This window comes from Crotalus tigris, unplaced genomic scaffold (assembly GCF_016545835.1).
Source record: "Crotalus tigris isolate CLP2741 ecotype Arizona unplaced genomic scaffold, ASM1654583v1 scf7180000017633.3093840, whole genome shotgun sequence".
NCBI classification, from domain to species: Eukaryota; Metazoa; Chordata; class Lepidosauria; order Squamata; family Viperidae; genus Crotalus; species Crotalus tigris.
Genome location: NW_024096527.1, coordinates 2111215 through 2136207, shown reverse-complemented (window position 1 = coordinate 2136207; position 24993 = coordinate 2111215). Strand labels below are relative to the sequence as shown.

General features: G+C 41.8%; 2 protein-coding genes across 5 annotated transcripts in view; one reads left to right on the top strand and one right to left on the bottom strand.

Moving 5' to 3' along the window:
* The window catches only part of ARHGAP45 (Rho GTPase activating protein 45), a 66372-nt gene extending 54443 nt beyond the window's left edge, over positions 1 to 11929 (top strand). For all 4 annotated transcript variants that reach the window (XM_039334742.1, XM_039334744.1, XM_039334743.1 and 1 more), the window contains 8 exons: positions 1657 to 1737; positions 2527 to 2690; positions 5100 to 5288; positions 6224 to 6361; positions 7564 to 7790; positions 8710 to 8959; positions 9056 to 9149; positions 9611 to 11929. In XM_039334742.1, the coding sequence (XP_039190676.1) occupies positions 1657 to 1737; positions 2527 to 2690; positions 5100 to 5288; positions 6224 to 6361; positions 7564 to 7790; positions 8710 to 8959; positions 9056 to 9149; positions 9611 to 9987 (1520 nt within the window). In that variant the 3' untranslated portion in view covers positions 9988 to 11929. The remainder of the gene's footprint in view (positions 1 to 1656; positions 1738 to 2526; positions 2691 to 5099; positions 5289 to 6223; positions 6362 to 7563; positions 7791 to 8709; positions 8960 to 9055; positions 9150 to 9610) is intronic.
* Positions 11930 to 14964: 3035 nt separating this feature from the next.
* On the bottom strand, positions 14965 to 23496 carry POLR2E (RNA polymerase II, I and III subunit E). Its single transcript, XM_039334740.1, has 8 exons — positions 23340 to 23496; positions 22336 to 22510; positions 20655 to 20770; positions 19716 to 19796; positions 19448 to 19506; positions 18764 to 18842; positions 17690 to 17769; positions 14965 to 15662 (listed from the first exon to the last, which is right to left on the bottom strand). Exons 1-7 carry the CDS (start codon positions 23394 to 23396, stop codon positions 17704 to 17706), a joined length of 633 nt encoding a protein of 210 aa, XP_039190674.1. The 5' UTR covers positions 23397 to 23496; the 3' UTR covers positions 14965 to 15662; positions 17690 to 17703.
* Between the last annotated feature and the right edge of the window lie 1497 nt (positions 23497 to 24993).

Below are 24993 nucleotides of genomic sequence, written 5' to 3'. Positions count from 1 at the left end.
TGTGTGTGTTGTGTGTGTGTGCGCGCACGCTTCTCCTCGCTGCTTTCTGAGCTGGGAAGGATTGGAGGGAGAGGGAAGAGGGAAAGGAGGCCACGCGCACGCACACACACGCTTTGCATTTTCCGAGCTGGAAATCGGGGTGGGAAGGAAGGATTGGAGGGAGAAAGGAGGCGTGTGTGCATGTGTGTGTTGTGTGTGTGTGCGCACGCTTCTCCTCGCTGCTTTCTGAGCTGGGAAGGATTGGAGGGAGAGGGAAGAGGGAAAGGAGGCCATGCACACGCACACACACGCTTTGCATTTTCCGAGCTGGAAATCGGGGTGGGAAGGAAGGATTGGAGGGAGAAAGGAGGCGTGTGTGCATGCGTGTGTGTGTGTGTGTGTGTGTGTGTGTGTTGTGTGTGTGTGCGCACGCTTCTCGCTGCTTTCTGAGCTGGGAAGGATTGGAGGGAGAGGGAAGAGGGAATGATATTGATGCAGAAACAGTAATCAAGTCTTTCAAGAAGTGTGGCATATCAAATTCATTAGATGGTATGGAGGATGACTACTTGTGGCAAGATGAAGAGGAAGCTGAAGCTGAGACCACACCATCTGATACGGAATTCGATCCATATGATGACTGCCTTACAAATGTACCACAAGATGTCATTGATATTTTTATGATATCAGATGATGAACAGGATGATTTTGAAGGCTTTTAAAGGGAAACTGTCACGCAAGCAAAACCTGTAAAAATAGCTTGCAGTTATGATGGGCGTTGCTGACTCGCCAGGGACTTGCCCGGCACTTGCTCTTTCTATTGTTTTTTATCTTCCTCCTATCATCATCAGTTCAGTTTGGTTGACAGCTTAGAAAACAAACAGCATGGCAGCTCCCATGGTTTTATTGTCTTATCCTTCCTTTCAGCTTTAGAGTGAATTAGGAAAAGTTTAATCCACTTGCACTGTTTTATGTTTATATGTTTGATGACAGCCTTATGTTTATAAATGACAGTTTTTCTGCTAAGTACCTGCATGTCATAAGCATTTGAATTAAAATTACCATATTGAAATCAAATCTGATGTTTTTAAATTTTTATTTGGTGTGCGTTGGAAGAGGGGTAGTCTTATACGGTGAGTATAGCCCAAACTCTATATTTTAACTGGAAAAGTTGGGGGTCATCTTATACGCCCAGTCGTCTTATACGCCGGAAAATACAGTAGTTAAATTCAGGGAGCTTTAGAAAAGCAATTTGTTTCTACCCTTCAGTCGCTGAAGAAAACATTTTGAGTTGACATCTGGAAGGTAGGCTATACTCAAAGAGGACATTTGACCTAAAATCACCAATAACTTTTGTAGTTGAGACAAAATCTGGAAATTCAGCCAGATTCTACATATTCCAACTCTCTAGATCTTCCAAAGTTTCCAAGATGCTCTCAAACTACGGAGTTTTCCTTATGGGAAATCTCAAAAATCCAAGCTTGAACATTTGGGGGCAATTCTTGCAAGGTGTGGTGCAGGAACCACTCATTGTGGTGTGATGGTCAAGTTCTCCCTTTTTTTGTGGTGTAACATGTTGACCTCTGGATAGGACTATCTTTGACATCTTTGTGATTTCCTTTTTCTGCTCTCTGGGATCTAATTTGATAAATTCTAACACTGAGGCTTTCTTTTGGCTAGGTGAGCTTCCTCAGATGCCTTCCAATGGATCATTATCCTCTAGAGATGACTCAGATGGAAATTCACCTTCCTTCGAACAGCGTATGTATTAGTGGAATAGAATACTAGATCTACAACTAGAGGCTGAAGCAAGTGTTTCTCAACCTTAGCAACTTTAAGATTGGTGGACTTCAACTCCCAGTTCACCCATTTTAATGTTGCTAAGGTGGAGAAACACTGGGATGGAGATTCCCAGCAAAGGATAATAAGGTCCTTATTTTTTTTTTCCTTCCAACAGGTCAGGGAAAAAAAGCCTAAATCCTACATTTGCTTTGTCTTTTTAGTTCTGCATTTTGTCCCAGAATGCTATGCATTGTATACAACTCTTAACTTTTAGTTCATTTGGCTCCTCCCCCTCCAGAATCTTATAATCAGATAAAAAGAAACAAAACAGAATAAAAAAGCAATTTTGATGCAATGTTACCATTCACGTATACACCATAGAGTGGGAAAGGATCTTCAGCATGTGGTGGCTGGGGAATTCTGGGAGTTGAGGTCCACCTATCTTCAAGTTGCCAAGATTAAGAGATGCAACTGAGCTAGTTTGGTGTAGTGGTTAAGATGTTTGCCTAGAAACCAGGCGGCTGTGAATTCTAGTCCCACCTTTCAGATGAAAGCCAACTGGGTGACTCTGGGCCAGTCACTCTCTTTCAGACCAGCCCACCTCACAGGGTGGTTGCTGTTGGAGGGAAAATAGGAAGAGGAAGGAGTATTAGGTATGTCTGCTACCCTGAGTTACTTACTAAAAAAATAATAAAGGCAATAAATCTAATACTAAACTGCATATTTTGATGGTGTTTCAGTATCGCCTTTTGTATTTCTGTTTACCAGGTATTAATGAAATGACTCCAGGAATCTCTACACCCACCGGCCCTTTCCGGCATATCAGCTTGTCCAGGGCTGCCCAGACCCACCGGCTGAGGAAGCTGCGGACCCCCTCCAAGTGCCGGGAGTGCAACAGCTACGTCTACTTCCAGGGAGCTGAATGTGAAGAGGTAGGATGGGTACTTGGGCTAAGGGGAGGCAGGCAGTACCGAAAGTACAGGCACACCTCAGAGATACAGGTAGTCCTCAACTTACAACAGTTTGTTTAGTGACCGTTCAAAGTTACAACGGCACTGATTGTTTTTCATATTTATGACCACTGTAGGATCTCCATGATCACGTGATTAAAATTCAGTCACTTGGCAGTTGACTCACATTTATGATGGTTGCAGTGTCCCGGGGTCATGTGATCACCTTTTGAAACCGTATTCCTATGTTAACAACTGCAGTGAATCACTTAACAACTGTGGCAAGAAAGATACTAAAATGAGGCAATATTCATTTAACAAGTGACTCAGCAATAGAAATTTTGGGCTCAATCATGGTCGTAAGTAATTTGTAATCTGTATTACAAATTCAGTTCCAGACCTTCCTATTAAAGCAAATATTGCAATAAAGCAAGTCACATTTTTATTTATTTCCCAGTGTATACAAAACTTTACCCTATGCTGTAGCATAGTGAGCCCAAAATTTCTGTTGCTAAGCAAGACAGTTGTTAAGTGAATGTTGCTCCATTTTACAACTTTTTTTGCCATATTTATTAAGTGAATCACTGAGGTTGTTAAGTTAAGCAACAGTTTTCCATTGACTTTGCTTGTCAGAGGGTTGCAATAAGTGTTCATATGACCCCAGGATGTTGCAAATCGTCATAAATACCAGTGAGTTGCTAAGTTTCCTAATTTTGATCATGTGGCACAGGGATGCTGCAAGAACCACCACCAGATGGATCCGTAGCTGGCTGACCGGCCGTACTCAGCGAGTGGTCCTCAATGGAACTGCATCTATATGGAGAGAAGTGTGTAGTGGGGTGCCCCAGGACTCTGTTCTGGGCCCAGTACTCTTCAACATCTTCATCAACGATTTGGATGAGGGGATAGATGGGGAACTCATCAAATTTGCAGACGACACCAAGCTGGCAGGAATAGCCAACACTCCAGAAGACAGGCTTCAGATACAGAAGGATCTGGACAGACTTGAACACTGGGCACTAACTAACAAAATGAAATTCAATGGTGAAAAAAGCAAGGTTCTACATTTAGGCAAGAAAAACCAAATGCACAAGTACAGCATAGGTGGCACCATGCTCAATAGTAGTAACTGTGAGAGGGACCTCGGAGTCCTAGTAGACAATCACTAAATATGAGCCAGCAGTGTGCTGCAGCTGCCAAAAAGGCCAACACAGTGCTAGGCTGCATTAACAGAGGGATAGAATCAAGATCACGTGAAGTATTAATACCACTCTTCAATGCCTTGGTAAGGCCACACTTGGAATACTGCATCCAGTTTTGGTCACCACGATGTAAAAAAGATGTTGAGACTCTAGAAAGAGTACAGAGAAGAGCAACAAAGATGATTAGGGGACTGGAGGCTAAAACATATAAGGAACGGTTGCTAGAATTGGGTATGTCTAGTTTAACGAAGAGAAGGACAAGGGGGGACATGATAGCAGTATTCCAATATCTCAGGGGCTGCCATAAAGAAGAGGGAATTAAGCTATTTTCCAAAGCACCTGAAGGCAGGACAAGAAGCAACGGGTGGAAACTAATCAAGGAGAGAAGCAACCTAGAACTAAGGAGAAACTTCCTGACAGTGAGAACAATTAATCAGTGGAACAGCTTGCCTCCAGAAGCAGTAAATGCTCCAACACTGGAAGTTTTTAAGAAGAGACTGGACAGCCATTTGTCCGAAATGGTGTAGGGTTTCCTGCCCGAGCAGGGGGTTGGACTAGATGACCTCCAAGGTCCCTTCCAACTTTACTACTATTATTATTATTATTAAGAGTCAGAGGTGTAATAAATCACTTTTTTCAGTGCCATCGTAACTTTGAACGGTCACTAAACAAAGGGCTGAAAGTCAAGGGCTGCTTTTATTAATGACAGTGTTTCCTGATCTCTGCAACTTTCAGCTGGATGGACTTCAGCTTCCACAATTCCCCAGCCTGCCTTGGGAAACGCTAACCACAAAAAAGGGCTTGTTGATGACCTATTGCCATCCAGTGGCTCTTTCTGGAACTGCACAAAATCTCTAACTAAATGTCTACGGCAGAGGTCTTCAAACTTGGCCCTTTTATGACTTGCGGACTTCAACTCCCAGAATTCCTCAGCCAGGCACGCTGGCTGAGGAATTCTGGGAGTAGAAGTCCACAAGTCATAAAAGGGCCAAGTTTGAAGACCCCTGGTCTACGGAGATTTTCAGTCATCCAAGTCATGGTCGTCCCAAAGGTGTTTTTTCAGGAGGCAACTGGACTTTCTTGTTTTTCTTTGAAGATGTTTCGCGAGGAAAAAGCACCTTTGGGACAAAGTCCCTAACTGTACAGCTGTTTCACTCTCCTCCCCCGCCTCTTCCCCCCTCTTCCCCAGTGTTACTTAGCCTGTCACAAGAAATGCCTGGAGACCCTGGCCATCCAGTGCGGACACAAGAAACTTCAAGGCAAACTGCAGCTCTTTGGGCGGGACTTTGCGCAGGCTTCCCACACTGGCTCTGATGGTGTCCCCTTCATCGTCAAGAAGTGCATCAGCGAGATTGAAAGGCGGGCCATGAAAACAAAAGTAAGAGGTGGAACACCTGTAATGAAATAAGTTTATTTACAGCAGGGAAGACATTCCTCTGCCTCGGAGCCTGGGAATGGTGCCATCAAGCTAGCAAACCCAGTGGTTAAGTTGATGAGCCCTCATCTTTGAAGACTGGGGAAGTCAAGGACAAGCCGAAATTTCACAGCAAAAAAACACTGCAAAGGAATCTGGTGGAGCTTTGCTCTGCTCTTTTTTGCTGTAAGCTGGGGTTTTCCAACCTTGGCCACATTAAGAGGCATGGACTTCAACTCCCAGAATTCCCCAGCCAGCCATAGTTTCTGGGAGTTGAAGTCCACATCTCTTAAAGTGGCCAAGATCGGGAAACCCAGGTGTAAGGCCTCCAATAGATGTGCTAAAACAGGGGTCTTCAAACTTGGCCCTTTTATGACTTGTGGATTTCAACTCCCAGAATTCCTCAGCCAGGCACACTGGCTGAGGAATTCTGGGAGTTGAAGTCCACGTCACAAAAGGGCCAAGTTTGAAGACCCCTGTGCTAAAGAGAGTAAAAACAAGCTGTGTTTAACTGTGATCTGTCATGTGATAGAAAGGAGGAATACACGGGGAATAATTCTATGACCCATTAAATTAAAGGGAAGCAAAGTTACTTTCTGCTCTCTTTCTGTCCAGTTTTGGCATGCAACCCTGTAAAAAGGTTGCACGCTTCTGCTGTAAAAGCATGGCATGGTTGTCATATTTTTTTCAAGGTGACAGAGAGGTGGGAGCAAAACTCTGTGGGGATGCACATAAAAAAACAGACAGAGCTTCAATCACACCATTATAATTACTGTGCTCACTTTTTCTATCTACCTCATGGGCATCCCTGAAACAAGCACATCCGGGGGAGGGACTAAGTCAAAAAAGTCAATATGGCAACACTTGGTCCGGTCAATACTCCTTTCTGTCTTCCTTAGGGCATCTACCGTGTTAATGGAGTGAAATCCCGCGTGGAGAAGCTCTGTCAGGCTTTTGAGAACGGGAAAGAGCTGGTTGAGCTGTCTCAGGCCTTACCACACGACATCAGCAACGTGCTGAAGCTCTATCTTCGCCAGGTGAGGCTGCCCAGAGTGATTGTAATCTTTGGGCCAAAAGGTGGAGCACCTGCCTTACCACTGAAAGATCAGGAGCTTTTTAGCCCAAAAGACAGAAGAGGAGGAGGAGGAGGAGGAGGAGAGTACCCTGTTAACATAGAAATGTTGTTACATTAATGGTGTGGAAAATATGGATGGAATTTTTTTCTGCCTTTCCTTTGGTTAACCAAGATTAATCCAGTGAAATGGATTCACAGCGATGTGCTAACAGCCTCCAAATGTATAAATATATTTTTCCTCCACTTTTCCCCTTACTCAGGTTAAGTTGTAAATTAAATAAGCTGGCCAGACTGCCTCAAACTGTGATGCATGAGCATATAAATTTAATAAATTCTGCATCAGATTAGCCACTCAGGACATTTGAGATACGGAATAGAGCTGCTGGTCATAAGAGCTGATGTCTTTTAATAAAATACGTTAGTTGCAAAAGGTGCTCCCCGACTCCTTCTGAAATACATTTTGTTTATTTATTACAGGGGTCTTCAAACTTGGCCCTTTTATGACTTGTGGACTTCAACTCCCAGAATTCCTCAGCCAGGCACACTGGCTGAGGAATTCTGGGAGTTGAAGTCCACAAGTCATAAAAGGGCCCAGTTTGAAGACCCCTGATTTATTAGATTTGTATCCTACCTTTATTATTTTTATAAAAAACTGAAAGCAATGAACATACATAAGGTTACTTCCTCCTCCTATTTTTCCCCACAACAACAACAACCCTGTGTGGTTGATTGGGCTGAGAGAGAGTGACTGGCCCAAAGTCACTCAGCCGGCTTTCATGCCTAAGGGTGGAACTAAGATTCATTGTCTCCTGGTTCTAGGCCAGCACCTTAACCGCTACACCAAACTGGCTCTCAGTTGGGTATGTGGGTAAACCTCAGTATGGGTAAACCTATGAAATTCACTGCCATTAGATGTCACCATGGCACCCTTTAAAAGAGAGTGAAATAATTTGCAGAAGAGTTCTATTTGGTGGATCTCCCAAGTTCAAAGCAGCATCAAAAACTGTTGCTTTCAAATTCAGCTGTTGGGCTTCCTAAACACATCTGGGAAGTGTGATGTGTGGCTTGATCCAGCATCCAGGTTCTTGGGTATTGTTTTGTAAATAAGCTGGCATTCTATGTGATTTCTAGATGCTACTTTCCTGTGACCCTCACTCTTTTCAGCTCCCAGAACCAATCATGCCCTTCCGGATGTACAACAGCCTTATGGGGCTGGCAAAGGAGACCTTGCAGAGTCGGTCCGACAGTAGAGCAGGGAGAAGCACCGGGGAGCCTGTGGACACGAGCAGTGAGTCAGAGAAAGCTATGGTAACGAAGCTGAAAGAGCTGCTGAAAGAACTTCCAGCCAAGAACTTTGCCACCTTGAAGTGTATCGTGCAGCACCTGAAAAGGTCAGTTGCTTTACCTGGCAAAATTGGGTCAGGAAAATGACTACAAGTAGTCCTCAATTTGCAACCTTTCATTTAGTGGCTATTCAAAGTTACAAAGGCACTGGAAAAAGTGACTTACAACTGCTATCATGTTCCCCCCCCTCCTTCTTTTCTCTAGACTAGCCATACCCAGTTCCTGCAACCGTTCCTCATATGTTTTAGTCTCCAGGCCTTTAATCATCTTAGTTACTCTTCTCTCCACTTTTTCCAAAGTCTCAACATCTTTTTTGTAATGTGGTGACACACACACACACACACACACACACACACACACACACACACACACACACAATATATATATATATATATATATATATATATATATATATATATATATATATATATATATATATATATGTAGGTCTTTGGTTGTTCGGGTTTTCTCCCGCGTAAAATTGGAAGTGTCTTGGCGACGTTTCGACGAAGTCCCATTCGTCATCTTCAGTCTGAAGATGACGAATGGGACTTCGTCGAAACGTCACCAAGACACTTCCAATTTTACGCGGGAGAAAACCCGAACAACCAAATATATATATATATATATATATATATAGGTCTTTGGTTATTCGGGTTTTCTCCCATGTAAAATTGGAAGTGTCACACACTGCTCCTAGAAGCGCGAAGCTGAAAGCACCAACCTGAAGATGATGAATGGGACTTCGTCGAAAAGTTGCCAAGACACTTCCAATTTTACGCGGGAAAAAACCCAAATTACCAAAGACCTACATACAGACACCTGCGAAAACCTCAGAAAACGTGTATTTTTACAGATATCATCATATAATATATACATATAGCAGCTGTTTATACAATATAAAGCTTTGATAACTAAAATCAGACAGAGAACCTGCATGTATCTCTTTGTCCAATTCTGTTCTAGGATTATAGAACTTGAAGATGACAATAAAATGTCTTCTAGCAACCTGGGAATTGTCTTTGGCCCCACATTAATGCGTCCTCGACCCACCCAAGCTACCATCTCCCTCTCTTCCTTGGTGGATTACCCCCACCAGGCATGCATTGTTGAGGCACTCATAAATTTCTATGCTACTATCTTTGAATCCAATGGCGTATCTCCAGATAGCACAGAAGAAACGATCAGGGAAGATGAAGAGCTGGTTAGGAACCAGGTGAGTAGAACCTCCTGGAGACGCTGTGGTTGCCAGTGGTAACTTTTTGATCAACGTCCTTCCACCTTACAAAGTGAATCTCTCTCACGTATTCAGGAGGTTGAAGGAACGCAACCCGACAGTGAAGCCCAGTATCTTGAAGCAACCTCTGAGCAGACAGAAGCCGCTCTTGATGAAGATTCCTTCAGAGGTGAGGTGGAATCTCACATTTTAATGTTTGACATGTTATTCTTGCAAGGGCAATGTTCTTTCAAGGCTTGTTTGGCACTAGTGAAAAGAGACAGAAATTGCAGGGCTAAAAAGGGGTGTATGTCAGGTTCAAGCAACCAGAACAGTTCCAAGAATGGGTCAAATAAGTTTCTTTATTGTTGATCACCAAAGAATCTCGCCAGACTGTCTTTCTTCCCTTAGGAAACGGTGGATATAGACCTAAGGATTAAACCACAAACATTTCCTCCCTCAAAAAAGGATCCTAAGCTGGAATGTTTCTACATCAGAACGTTTCTAAGCTGGAGGCAATCAGGGCCTCCTCTCCTTCAGCTGGTGGCATTTTGGCATCAAAAAACCAAGAACGTGCCCTATTTGCGTTACAAGGAACCCTTGAACATCCCACTCTTGGCTCAAATGGATTCATTTTTCTTTTCTTCCTAGAACCGGACACTCCCTTTATTGATTCGGATTCTGATCCAGAAGATGGCACAGATGCAGCCATTGAAGGAATCCCACAGGCCAACTCGGGAGCAGGAGGCAGTGAGACCAGTGGTGAGGAGGAGAGCCCATCTTGTGAGGACGCCAATGAGGCAGCGGTCCTGAGGGAGAGGCCCAGCGTTGAACAATCAGACCCTGAGGATGCTTCACCCCTACATCGCCTAGGCCTAGCAGAAGGTTGCTGGGAAGCAGAAGGAGATGCTGTCTTCAGGAGCGGAGACGATGATGAGAACAGCAACAGGAAGGTTGAAAGTCTTCTGGTGGACCTCAACACCAACCAGTCTAACAACTCACTTTTCTCACATTTGCTGATCAACTAAGAATGTGTTTTCAGTTTCCTTCCTGGCATAAAAGTGAAAACTATATCAGTTGAGGGAGGCAGTGAGTTCTTTAAGCATAGAGACTGACAGTGAAGAGATAGATGATCTTCAATTGCCCTCTCAAAGTCATCCTTTGGAGGCCTTCTGGTTTTCCAGACTCCTTATTTATAACTGCTTTCAATTCTTTGTAATACCAAAATGACATCTAGGGACTCCGTGGGAAAAGGCAGGGAGGAGACTATGTGAGGAGAGAGATTAAGGCCCAGAGACATTGGCAAAACTCTGCAACATCCAAACTTTCTTAAGACACTTTTCTCTAATCTAATGATCTTCTGAAATTTTGGATCTCAGTTCCCATCTTTCTTCTTGCGTAGTCCTAACCAAACAAGGGGGGGGGAACAGCAGATTGAGGAACACCCTTTTAAAAGAAGAGCCACAGACAGAGTCACTTTGCACTCCCTCCCATCCTTGAGGTTCCATCCCTTTCAGGAAACGATACACCCATTGTGATCCTAGATCTTCAGATATGTTTGTTTAAACATTAGCAGATTATATTTCTTTCTAAGTAAAACCACTTCAGGATGCTATTTTTTTAAAATCAGGGTACAGACAAAAATGCTTGATTGTGAGCTTGGCTGGATGATGGATTACTTGAAGGCTGAAATTCACTTGTGCAAATCCTACTGAGGTCTCAGGGCCAGCTTTGGGTTGCTGATGTGCAGTGATCCTATCAGGGAATGGGGGGGGAAGGGACACATGCTTATTGCACAGCTTTATGAAAAGTGCCAGTAAAGCCAGCTGAATGGGCTGTATATTAAACCTTGCTTACTGACCACCTCATTTAGCGACCAAAGTTACAATGTCACTGAAAAAGTAACTTTATGACCAGTCCCCACATTACAACCTGAGCAACATCCCCACACTCATGTCATTCAGGCACTTTGCAACCGGGGGGGGGGGGGGGGAGGAAGTGTACTTTTGACTATCACAATATCCCACAGTCCTGCAGTCAATATTTGTGTGCTTCGCAACTGCCTTGCGACAAGCAGAGTCAAAGCAGAAGAAGGCAATAAAATCAGAAGTCACAGTCACTTGAGATTTTGTTTAACAACTGCAGTGAATGGCTTAACAATCATAGTGGAAATCAGTCCATTATGATCACATATGTTTCACTTAGTGACCAGGTATTTAGAGACAAGAGTTGCTGGTCCCAGTTGGTCTACCAATGGGATCTGCTGCAGAAATCCACCAGTTTATTGCACCAGTGTTCAGATTCTGAGAAGCCACTTGAGATCTATAGCAGAAATGCAAGGAATTTGTGAGGTAAATATGCTTAAGCCACCTAAACAGCTTTTGCAATCACTGTGAACAAATTTGAAGGCATTTCACAATAAAGGCCTAGTGGAACTGCTAAATCACCTCTAAAAAGTCTGTTGTACATAACTGAATTATAGCATCCATCTAAAACAGTGTTTCCCAATCTTGGCCATTTTAAGACCTGTGGACTTCAACTCCCAGAATTCCCCAGCCAATAATGTTGTGGAGTGATTCTGGTTTCTTGTCAATGCTGGCTGGGGAATTCTGGGAGTTGAAGTCCACAGGTCTTAAAATGGCTAAGGCTGGGAAACCCTGATCTAAAGCAAAGGTACATCATATTTATCTGTGAAGAAGGAAACCAGAGCAAGAAGTCTTCCCTTCTGGAGAAGGCTGGAACAGTAGCACACAGCCAAGGAAGACTTTTGGGTATTTTCTTGAGGTGTGGATGAGGAAAGTGAGTGAATAAAGTTGAAGTGCAAATCTTCAACCACTGCTTGTATTTATATATAGGTATGTATGAATAAGCCTATTTTAATGTTATGCTTGTTTCCTTTTAAACTGCTTTATACACCTTTGTTTTTAATAAAACCTGTATCAAAAAATAAAGGCAACTATGTTTGGAAAAGTGGTATCTGCACCCAATAACTGTGTTTAGTGTCTCCTGGGTAACTCTTTGTATTAAAATTATCCTCAGAATGATAGAGTTGGAAGAGACCTTGGAGGTCTTCTAGTCCAACCCCCTGCTCAAGCAGGAGACTCTATATCAGTGATGGCGAATCTTTTAGAGACCGAGTGCCCAAACTGCAACCCAAAACCCACTTATGCATCGTCGGGTGCTGGGTGGGTGTGGCCCATTGGGTGGGTGTGGCCCATTGGATGGGCGTGGCTGTGAAAACGGCAGACTGGGTGGGAGTAAAAAGTTCAATCAATCAATTCCAACTTTGCAAGATCTTTTTTTTTCCCGTGAGAAGTTGAAATTGACTGAACCTTTTTTTTTTTGTTTTTTGCACATGGGCAGCGGAGGCCTAAAGCAAAAAGGATTTATAAAACCAAGCTGAAGGCCTGGGACTGGGGTGATGACGTGCATGCCCACAGAGAGGGCTCTAAGTGCCGCCTTTGGCACCCGTGCCATAGGTTCGCCACCATTTTTCCATACCCTATGGTTGCCTAGTGTCTTTCCTAAGAGCCTCCAGTGGTGGAGCGGAGCACTCACAAATCATTCCACTGATTAATTCTTCTGTCAGGAACTTTCTCAGTTCTGGGTTGCTTCTCTCCATCATTAGTTTCCATCCATTGTTTCTTGTTTTGCCTTCAGGTGCTTTGGAGAATAGCTTGACCCCCTCTTCTATGTGACAGCCTCTCATATATTGGAAGACTGCTATCATGTCACCCCTAGTTCTCCTTTTCACTAGACTGGACAAGCCAAATTTCTGCAACCTTTCTCCATATGTCCATAAATAAGGTATTACGTGGGATCTTTCCTTATAATCTATAATTTTTCAAATTAGGCAACTTTTAAGATGTGTGGAATTCAATTCCCAGAATTCTGGGAATTGAATTCCACACATCTTAAAGTGCCATGTTTTAATCCTTTAGACTGCTTTTAAGTGCTGTTTTAATCCTTTAGACTGCTCCATTTCTAAACAGAGACTGGGCTCATAACATTATATTGAATCATGCTCTCTGAATCATGGTTGACAGCTGGCTGAATTCGCACAATATAACATCAGACTCAAACAATATTGTAGTTTGACAATTATCCAGGATCACTCCACAACATATTTAAATGATAGTCAAAGCTACCACTTAACAGTGATTAAAAGACCAGACTAACAAATACAAGAAAACCACAGCCAGTCACATTTGACTTCCCTTGTTTTCAATACTTTGCATTAAAAAGAATTAAAAATCCAATGGCCTGATCAGGAATAGAGTCAGCGGACAAAGAGCCTCACCCAACTGCTTTCTTTCTGTAGTTTCAGAAGAAGAGAAATGGAGCGGCCATGATTGCCACAACCCTGTTTCAAGGCCACACTTTCCCTCCCCCTCCACATTCAGAGCTTTAGCCCAGATTAAAAACCATCCATCCCTTTAATCCATCTTCAGATGATATGCAAACTAGCACCGTGGTAACTAAGCCTACTATAAACCACAGGTACAATCCGGTTAAGGAATTCTGTAACTACAGTTAAACCTATGGTCTAGGTTCACTCATCACCCTATGTCTAACCATGCCGACTTAGCATGTCCTCTGAATCAGAACAGTAGATCGGAAAATGAATTGGAGATTGCTTCAGAGCAGTGTTTCTCAACCTTGACAATTTTAAGGCATGTGGACTTCAACTCCCAGAATTCCACAGCCAGCATTGCTGGCTGTGGAATTCTGGGAGTTGAAGTCCACATGCCTTAAAATTGTCAAGGTTGAGAAACACTGCTTCAGAGAAGCTCCCCTTGGCTCTCGCCGCCTGAGAACAGATGCTCAACATTTGAGAAGCTCTTCAGACAGATTTACTGTACCTGCTCACTCATTCTGAAAATAGCTGCACTCTGGGTTTTAACAATACAGATATCCTCAATTGCCATTCACAATGGGAACTGGTTACTTGGTCATTAAGTAAAGCAGTAGCTAAAGGATGCCACAGCAGTGAACAGCTTATGAACTCTGTTCAGCTTTGTTGTTGTTGTTGTTAATTGCGAAGTCGTGTCCAACCCATTGCGACCCCATGGACAAGATTCCTCCAGGTCTTCCTGTCCTCTACCATCTTCTGGAGTCCATTTAAGCTCACACCTACTGCTTCAGTGACTCCATCCAGCCATCTCATTCTCTGTCGTCCCCTTCTTCTATTGCCCTCAATCTTTCCCCGCATTAGGCCCTTCTCCAGTGAGTCCTTCCTTCTCATTAGGTGGCCAAAGTATTTGAGTTTCAACTTCAGGATCTGGCCTTCTAAAGAGCAGTCAGGGTTGATCTCTTCTAGGACTGACGGGTTTGAACGCCTTGCAGTCCAAAGCAATGACAGGTTGCTGAATTATTTTTTCCATCAGTTGTTCACTGTTGCTAAATGAGGCAGTCACTAAATGATGACTTTTTTCAGTAATTTATACTTAATCCCTTTTCTAGTAATGATTACCTTATCACAGAAATATGCATATGTCTAACAATTCAGCTGTTGTGCAACCAACTTCCACACACAAGGTGTTCAGTGAACTGCCTCATTTTTCAATTAAAGCACTGCTGCTTCAGACCTTTTACTGTTGTGGCTGCCTAGCTCCATAGCAGCATCTGCTACCACCCACAAAACTGCACTGAAGAATTTTACGTATTTTATTCAAGTTGAGAGCACCTTTCTAAGTACTTTTCAGAAAGCAATGGATATCCTTCTTCAAAACCACCTGATTTACTGTACAGAGAGGTCATTCAGGGTTCCATAGCCCTCCCCTCCCTGCTTTTTTCCAGAGAAAAGAAGTCCTAGAGAGGATCAATTCTCACAGACAGGCCAGCTGCAACCCTCTCAAATTAATGTTGTAACACTTGCTGTTGCTGAAACTCCAATACCACAGCCACAGGTAGAAGGACCATACTGGATAGATTGAGGGGAAATTTCCCTCAGCAAATATGAATGGTCAGAGATTCCCAATTTATCTTAAGGCAACAATAAAAAAAAAGAATAAAATATATTGTTTTATTGAAATAAAAAATTTTGGGCCAATGAGCAAACTCTGAGCTTTAGCAATAACTCGGCAATAGTTAACAGAACAGGAAAGGCAACAAGACATCTTTCCAGGGTTCCTACGAGTCCATTTTTCAAGACAAAAGTGACCAGTCCATAATTAGAGATGATTCCAGCATCCTTATTTGCATTCCCAGGAGATTAACAGCCTATTTCCCCCATTTTAATCCTTAGAACCTGCACTCTTCCACCCAGAAAAGGCCACCAAAAGCCACATCCAATGGAGCCCCTCTGTCCCTCAAACTGAAAAAGGTTTTCCTATCCCTCCCAGCTTGATATCTATAGAAGGAACAAGGAAGCCCTCCCATTTGAAGCTTTCTGAAGTATCCTTCATCCAGATTTGGAAAATAAACGGTTGCTGCCTTAAATATTTACCCCAAACTAACCCAAATTCCAAAAATGTGGTATAAACAAGCAAGATGAAGTCCAGTTTGGAAAACCAATGCAGCATTTACTATGCTGCTGATGACTCCTTTCCTCTTCACGTCCAATATGATGGAAAGGACCAAAAGCTCAAAGTTCAAAATCTCAAGTAGACACATCTCTTCAGTTTGTATTTCCTTATGCTCAAGACTGTTAAGCAAGCAGATCGACAGTCTCCAGGGTAAGGTAAGAAGAGCTTCAGCCATGCTGTAGGATAAGAGAAGCAGCATTAGTGCCTAATTTGAATTCTGAGTACTTGTCGCAATTAGCTAATTAACTACAATATCAATTAAGATATCCCAGATATGCTTGTCCTTTCTACACCAGCATTCCTCAAACTGATGTCCTCTGAATAAATTGGACTGATATTTCCATCATTCATGGCTGGAGTGGCTAGTGGATGAGGGAGTTATAGTCCCAACACATCTGGAGAACTGTTGATTCACACAAGCATACATAACAAACAACCTGTTGCATTTCTAGTCTGGCTTTGGATAAAAATATTATTTGTCAGCAAACAATAAATACTATTGTCAATTTTACAAATGAGCATGGCTACAGCCATTTTTCTTCTCATTTTAGGCTGCCACAAAGAACGGAGGGAGGTTGCCCAGGTGCTTCATTAGTCAAAATAATCTTTTGTCCTGTGGGAACCAAGGTCATCAGCTGCTCCTGAGACTGCAGGTTGGGTGTAATGTGAAAAGCCCGTCAAATAATCACACTGGGGAACATAGTTACTTGCATAGTTTTATGGGTGGGACTTTTAACTTTGTACTGGGGAATTGTTACGTGTGTATCCAGACTTGGTTTCACTTTTGACCGTGCCAATACTTTGTAACTAATAAACATGTTCTTTGAGGAATTTGCAAGCCTCTGAGTTCTGCTTTATTCGTCTGTCTGTCGGAACCATGACAACTATATAATTCCTCTGCCAATCCTGTATATTGACTTCATCCCATTCCATGGGTCTCCAAAACTAGCTACAGTTCTTTTCACATCCATTGGCAGGATGATTAGAGTACAGATAGTCCTTGACTTCTAACCAGCTTCGAAGTAACAGCAGTGGAAAAAAAGGACTTATGACTGGATTTCACACTTATAATTGTTGCAGCATCCCCATGGCCATGTGACCAAAATTTGGGTACCTGACAAATGGCATGTATTTATGACAGTTGCTCTGTTTCAGGATCATGTGATCACTATTTGTAACCTTCCCAACCAGCTTCAGACAAAGTCAGTCAGGGAAACCAGATCCACTTAATGATCTTGTGATTCACTTAACAGCTGCAATGGTTCACTTAATAACTGTGGCAAAACTCAGTAAACAACTGTCTTGCTTAGCCACAGAAATTTTGGGCTTCATTGTGATCATTAATTCAAGGACTACCTGTATTTGGCTGTGGATTCTGCAAGTGATTTTCCTTTTTTAGGGTAAATTTTTAATCCAAGTGAAGACAAAGACAACCCAATGAGAACATTTAGAATATAAGTAGTGTCTTGCTGGATCAGATTCTGGCACATCTAATATGGTGGCTGAATGATGCAGCACAAAAAAACCTCCCAGGAGATGGCCTTTAGAGCAGTCCCACTGCCATCAGTAGTTACTGATCCCCAGGACCACTATGAATTGGTCCCACCCTTTATTGAAGCCAGCCAAGCTAGTAACCAGCTTCATATCTCATGGTAAGGAATTTCAAAGTTGAATGATGTGTAAAACAAAAATCCTTTTATCTATCCTGATTCATTCAGATTCTTTCTTCTGGCTCTAGTGTTGGGGAAGGGGAAAACTGTTTTTTTTTCTTCATTTTATCCATACCATACTGAGTTTTGCATCTCTCCATCACAGGACAAGGATAGCATCTTATGGTTGAGAAGAATCTAGACTCCTCTAGATTTTTCTCAACCTTTTAATTATTGGCCATGTTGATGAGGATTTGATGGGAATTTCAGTCCCACAACAGATGATCTCCTGACTTGCAAATGTCTCCCCCTCCCCCCACCTAGGCCCTGCTCCATAGAGAAAAAGAAAACTATGGACTGCTTTATCAGCACTGCCAATCAGAATAAATAACAAAGATACATAAAATCTCAACTCCCAAATCCTGCTCCTGTTATAATCTTTGTATCCTTTGGTCAACACAAAGCAGACAAAGCAGAAGGAAGCATAAAAAAGGAAGGGAGAATTGTCTATTTTAACAACCTTTAAGATAATGAAGCATTTTAAAGTGCCTTACATGACACTTCTTGGCTACTGCACCAGCCTGTAAGTGATGTAACGCCCAGCTGTTTCACTGGGCCGAATGATCTTCACCACCTGAAGGAACCACACAAACAACAGAAAAAATATTCAGATTATTTTTCAGACTGGTTATACAATGAATCCCTGTGAGATGGCTGATGGACAGGATTTCATCATGCAATCTGTTATACAGATCAAACAGGTTCACCCTTCACCCAATCTGATCCCTCCAAGTATCCTGGATTTAGCAACTTTGGGCCAGTCACTCTCCACACCACCTATCTCACAGGATTGTTGTTGTGGGGAAAATAGGAAGGAGTGTGTAAGCAATGTTTGCCACCTATGGATTTAGAGAAGAAAGAAAAAAAAACCTGATCTAACAAAAGCCCAAGTGAACTGTATTAAAAGTCCATTTAATCCAAGTAGATGCCTCTGAGAAATACAAAAACCAAAAACATCCTTCTCTTTTTCTCTCTCTCCCATCATAGGGCTAACAACAACAACAAAAACAACAACAATAATAAAAGTTGGAAGGGACCTTGGAGTTCATCTAGTCCAACCCCCTGCTCAGGCAGGAAACCCTATACCATTTCGGACAAATGGCTGTCCAGTCTCTTCTTAAAAACTTCCAGTGTTGGAGCATTCACCGCTTCTGGAGGCAGGTTGTTCCATTGATTAATTGTTCTAACTGTCAGGAAATTTCTCCTTAGTTCTAGGTTGCTTCTCTCCTTGGTTAGTTTCCATCTGTTGCTTCTTGTCCTGCCTTCAGGCGCCTTGGAAAATAGCTTGACTCCCTCTTCTTTGGGGCAGCCTCTGAGATATTGGAACACTGCTATCATGTCCCCCATCGTCCTTCTCTTCGTTAAACTAGACATACCCAATTCCAGCAACTGTTCTTTATATGTTTTAGCCTCCAATCCCCTGATCCTCTTTGTTGCGCTTCTCTGCACTCTTCCTGAGCTTCTATTTAGATATCAGAATTTATTACCACTTATAACCTCCATATACTGTATTTATCAAAGTCATTAGGAAGTGACACATCCTCAGCCTCCCTTTCTCTGCTCCTTACCTGGCCTCTTTTAATTCCAAAATAGCGAGCCACAGGATCTCCAGCTTGTATTCTTGGAAGCTGATTCTCCCTTAGTTTACTGACAACAACAGTTAAAGGAAAAATTTCAAACCACGTAAAAACAGGACCTTTTTTTTCCTTTCTTTGCCAGGATCACAGTATATTTTGTTTTGTTTCACACAACCTGCTAGTTAAACTAAATAAAGTTGTTAATTTATGGTTTGGGGGAACATAGAAATCCAGGGCCTGTTTTAGTGTCATGAGTGAATCAAAGTTTCACTTTAAGCAATGTGATTAATTTGCACTTGATATATTGTGTGGAATGCATTTTGTAAAACCAGGTTTACAATCTGAACCATGAAAACTAATGCGTGTCAATGGAGCTGTTTTCAGACAACGGAATGCATGCTTACTCATACATTGAGTTTACTTCCAAATCTGTTATACTTCTAGTTTGATAGGCTGTACCCAAACCCAAATCAAGAAGACCAGACTATCTTTTTAACTCTATATTCATATTAAAATCCTATACTTATTTGCTTGGACATAGTTTCCTCTTAACACAGGATAATGCTAGAAAATTCAGCCCGTCTGATATCTGAAAGAAAAATAGCAACCTAATTCAGAATAAGTAGAAAACTGAGGAAGATACTCAAAACAGTAAGTACAAAGGACAAAAGATACTATCTGGCCAGTAATTCTGTCACCTCTTCTTTGGTCATTACAACATGTTCTGGAACCAGCTGTAGTGGTAAAAAGAAAGAAAAGAATAAAAACACAATGTGGAAATAGCTAGATTTCTACTATGCACATGAAAACTCTTCCAGGCAAACAACCACAGAAACAGCTTTTGTCAATTGAATGAGTATAGAGCTCATATTGTTCCTTTCAATGCACTCCTCACAGGCCCAACCGATGTCCCCAACACACACAAAAACCCCTCCTTCCTCACCTCATGCTCAGTGATGTTGATTAGCAGTTCCTGTTGAAGGAATTGTTCAAGGATGTACTTGGGAGCCATGTCTACTAGAGACTAAGAGAGAGAGGGAGAGAAAGGCAGCAGTTAGGGCTGTAAATTAAGAAAGGGACTTCAGTATTTAGGAAGAGACTTGATGGGAAAAGGGGAGAGAAAGAGAGACAAAGATTGCAAACCCTCTTACTGGTACCTTAAAGCTCAAACTCAAACTTTCTCTTTAATTCTAGGTTGCTTCTCTCCTTGATTAGTTTCCATCCATTGCTTCTTGTCCTTCCTTCAGGTGCTTTGGAGAATAGCCTGACTCCCTCTTCTTTGTGGCAGCCCCTGAGATATTGGAGCACTGCTATCATGTCTCCCCTGGTCCTTCTTTTCACTAGACTAAAAATGCCCAGTTCCTGCAACCATTTTAGCCTCAAGTACCCTAATCATCTCTGTTGCTCTTCTCTGCACTCTTTCCAGAGCCTCAACATCTTTTTTATATTGTGATCAAAAACTGGATGCAGTATTCCAAGTGTGATCTAATTTATAAAGCAGTATTAATACTTTACATGATCTTGATTCTATCCCTCTGTTAATGCAGCCTAGGGTTGTATTGGCTTTTTCGGTTGCTGCTGAACACTGTTGGCTCACATTTAAGTGATTGTCCACTAGAACGATCCTATGCTATTTCAGATGGGCTATTCGGTGATATGGTGGCATCCACTAAAGTGAGAAATGTGCACAAATATTAAGATGGCCGGGAAACAGACTCTGAGAACTTTCTAATTTCAATGACATTCTCTATTAAAGTCCACGCCTTGGGATATAGCCCTCCCTCGCTAAGAGATCACCGTTCCCTGAAAGCTAAAGGTCAAAATCCCTTAGCCAGCAATGAGATTATAGCAACATCCCTTCTATCCATTTAGACTCAGGTACCTGTTTGGCAGATGGAGTCATGCCTTGTTGCACCACAATTAGGGCCCGGGTAATATTTTCCTCTTGCATTCGCTGGCAGTACATCTTGATAGTCTTAATCCCAACTTTTGGTTCCTCTGAAAAGAGATTTTTGTTTGTTTGTAAGTGGAGAATCTCCACGAAATAAAATACTTTGTTCATTGGGCCTGACATCTGCTTCAGGATTAGAATTCAAGCTCTCATTTAATATTAAATGAAAGGTTTAATAGTAAAGCAGGAAGTTTGCAACTCCCATTGTTTCAAACAAACCTAATTTCAGAGGCTGGAATCTTAGCAAAATAAAATTTCCAATAATACGATAGCTGTTTCACTGTCTTACCATATAATCAAAAACAATAGAAAGAGGATTAAGTATTTGTTAAATTGTCCAATGAAATACCATGTATTTTTATGTACTTCAAAAGCAGTTTTAGTTGAGAAATGAGTACAACTGTGGAAGATAAAAGTTATGAATATCAAACCTCATATATTATTCTTATGAATATGTGAACATTTTATCCACTACGTTAAGATTTTTAGAAAAGGAAATTAAATGGTATCTAATCTCTCTTAAGGGTATAAAACTTTTGCTTAGTCATTAACTGGCCTTTAATTTTTTTTTTTTTTTAAGAGATGCCACCACCTTCAGGAGTAAATGCACTCCATCATGAAACAGTTGTTATCATCAGAAGAATTTTATTACATACTACAATGTGTAGTTTGTTGCTATAAGAGTATTGATCAAACTGTTTTCATTTCTGCCTTGCTAATAGACATTACAGTAAATAAAAAAGTTAATATGCCAGTTTCGCTGGTGCATCTACTGTGTATTTAAAAACAGGCAAACAACAGATGCCAAATTTACTCCATTCAACTAAGTGGCATACTATAACTCAAAATGCAACAATAGAAGCCACATATATTTTCTTAAGATACACAGATGGTAAAAGTCAGCTGGCAGAAAGAACTGATGAAGAGGGATGGTGTCAGACACCCCCCCTTATGTATCCCAATATATTTGCCTGCATTTTTTCTATTTGCCTTTGTAGCTTTCTGGGGTCTGCCATTCTGGTGGGAGGGGGGCTGCTTGCCTGGGGAATATATTTTGCTTTGCTATACTCTGTCCTTTCTGGAATGTCCTCCTTTCGTGAGAAAGAAATGTGGCCTGAAGTCATCTGCCTTATCTTCAGACAACGGAGCTTGGGACCATTGGGAAACAAAAGCAAGAGAGACCTTAAGAAGGCACTAAATCATCAGGGACTCAAAATAGCCTTGCATCTGTGGATTGATTGGATTCCACCCGGACGGTTGGATATTGAGGGGAGGAGTTCTGAATGGGTATTATGATGTAACCTTTCGGGCGCAATTTCTTCAGACCTTGCTTTGCTCTACTGCTATCACTAACTCTCAATAAAGCTTCCTTTTGAAACAAGGCCTGTTTCAAGAGTTCTGCTTTCTTGGGAGACCTAGTCAAAACAGGTCATTCTAGATCTTCAAAGAAAAGACTGGCTTTTAGAAACTCAAACTGCAAGCTATGAAAGAAGAAACAAACAAAAACTAAATAAAAGTATCATTGAATTAATTCAAGAAAAGACAGAGGGAATGATGATGCAATCAAACAGGTTTCTGGAAGCAATAACCAAATCTATTTTAGTATAATCACCTGGGAAAAAGACAAACATCTGATCAGTAGGATCATCATTGTGGGCCACCAACACTGTGAGATCAGTACGCCGAGGACGCCCTTCACTTGGCTTATCACCAAACTGGGCTTTGAACTCTTCCAGAGTCTGATCCAATTCATCCTGTGTTACCAAGTAGCCTCGATCATGACACAGCTGATTTAAGGACCAAAAAAAGTCAGTTTAAATATTAATATAACACTATACTAAAGGCTGCAAGTAAATATAGTGGCAAAATAGTGAACATTCATTTAAGAATCTATACAAAGAAGTTCTAAGGCAACTTTTGATTATAAAGCAACCTCCAAAAGTAGACTAATTTTGCCAGCAATCTAAATATATCAACTCTGAAATCCCCCTCACTAGTTCTTCTGTTTCCTCCCCCTTTTTTGCCCACTCTCATTCAAAGAAGGTAATAGTTTCCCTTAAGTCATGAGTCCTGGTAAATACTATATATGGATACATTAATGTAGTTTTCTTGGCAACAATATGGAAACGGTTTGTCTTCATTTAGACGGTTTTTCATTTTCCTAATCTATCCTACAACTCTAGGATTATTTAATAGCTTTTGATCTGATTCTAGTTTTCTGAGATCTAATAGTAGATGTTACTGCTACGTTAAGACAGATTTTGACTTGCCCCATCCCAAACTTGCAATTTAATTGCAAAGTTACTATCTTTTCTTTTTTTAACTAATACAGTAATTTTGTAGCTTGGATGATAGCACAATATATATTAATTGCAAATAAGCCGGAACACTTACAATTACCTATTTTAAAACAATCCAAATAAAACAAATATTTAAATATTTTTGTATATGATTTGGGAAAACCGAAGACAATTAAGAAAAATATAAAATAAAGGGATCGGGCATTTCTCCCTCCGTAACGTTGAACTCAGAATGGGAAACCCTGTCACCTGTGTGCACCCACACAACCGCCCTACCCCATTCCCAGGGCCCAATCTTCCTCCTCCTTCTCCTGACCTGCATAATTGTTTTCCGGATTTTCCATAATCGATAAGTCTCTTCTTCGTCGTCCATGACGCTCCCCGACGGGACCGCTGTGCAGACGTAAAGAAAACCCTGGCTCGGCTCTGGAAGATGACGTATTAGGCACGCGGCTTGTGGATAGTATTGCGCATGTGCGAAGAGAGAGCGAGAGCCGAAGGGCAGAGATTGCACACGCGCGGGAGAGGAGAAGGAGGAGGAGAATTTAAAGACACAGGGCCATAAAATAAATTCCCCAGCTCTCCTTCCTTCCTTCACCGTGATACTGCGCACGCGGACGTGTTAAAGTAGGGCGGGAAAGGGGGTAATTAAGATCAAAGTTTGTGCAAAGGGCAAGCGTAGTATAACTTCTAGGCGCTGAGTCTGTCTTTCTCTCTCCATCCATTCTCCGCAGCTGACTTTGTTATCATGACGGTTTTGATGAAAGGAGCATAGACTTAAGAAAAAGGAACAAAACTCTCCGCAGAGAGGAAACTCTTTATCAGGACCAACCTCATGTGCCTAATGTTTAAGTCTAGCTGGCAAACCGTACTCAACGAGTAGTACTCAATGGCAGCCCATCCACACGGAGTGAAATAAGCAGCGAGATACTGCAAAGTTCCATCTTAGGCCCAGTACTCTTCAATATCTTCATAAATGACTTAGATGAGGGAATAGAAGGGGAATTCATCAAATTTTCAGATGACACCAAATTGACAGGAGTAGCCAACACCCCAGAAGACAAACTCGGGATCCAAAAAGATTTTGACAAACGTGAACAATGGGTCCTATCCAACAAAATGAGTTTCAGTGTGGAGAAAAGCAAAATTTTACATTTAGGTAGGAAAAATCAAATGTACAAGTACAGATTGGGCAAGATCTGGCTTAAAAACAGTGAGAGGGACCTTGGAGTCCTAGAGGATGATCACTTGATTATGAGCCATCAGTGTGCAGCAGCAGCCAAAAAAGCTAATACAATCCTGAGTTGTATAAACAGAGGCAGAGAATCAAGATCACCCAAAGTATTAGTACCGCTTTATAAAACCCTAGTAAGGCCACATCTGGAATACTGCAGCCAATTTTGGTCACCATATCACAAAAAAGATGCTGAGAGTTTGGAAAAAATTCAGAGAAGAGCAACTAAGATAATCAAAGGCCTGGAGATTAAAACATACGAAGAACAGCTGCGGGACCTGGGTTTGGCTACTCTAAATAAAAGAAGAAACAGGGGAGATATGATCGCAGTATTCCAGTATTTGAGGGGCTGCTACAAAGAAGAGGGGGTGTTCACCAAAGCACCAGAGGGCAGGACAAGAAACAATGGTTGGAAAGTGATCAAAGAGAGAAGGAGCCTGGAATTAAGGAGAAACTTCCTGATAGTGAGGACAATCAACCAGTAGAACAGCTTGCCTTCAGAAATCATGGGTGCTCCATCAGTGGAGGTTTTTATGAAGAGACAAAACAGTCACTTGTCTGAGATGGTATAGATTCTCCTGCTTGAGCAGGGGGCTGAACTAGAAGACCTCCAAGGTCCCTTCCAGCTCTGTTCTTCCCTAGATAGTGTTATTGAAGCAATGAATATGAATTTAGGCAAGCTATGGGAGACAGGGGAGGACAGGTGTGCTGCAATCCATGGAGTTGTGAAAAGTTG

Coding starts and splice junctions, on each gene's coding strand:
- POLR2E (XM_039334740.1), bottom strand. CDS start 23,396: ATGGACGACGAAGAAGAGACTTATCGATTATGGAAAATCCGGAAAACA. Junction 22,511..23,339: donor TCCGGAAAACAATTATGCAG/GTCAGGAGAAGG, acceptor TCCTTAAATCAG/CTGTGTCATGATCGAGGCTA. Junction 20,771..22,335: donor GATGTTTGTCTTTTTCCCAG/GTGATTATACTA, acceptor ATCTCTTTTCAG/AGGAACCAAAAGTTGGGATT.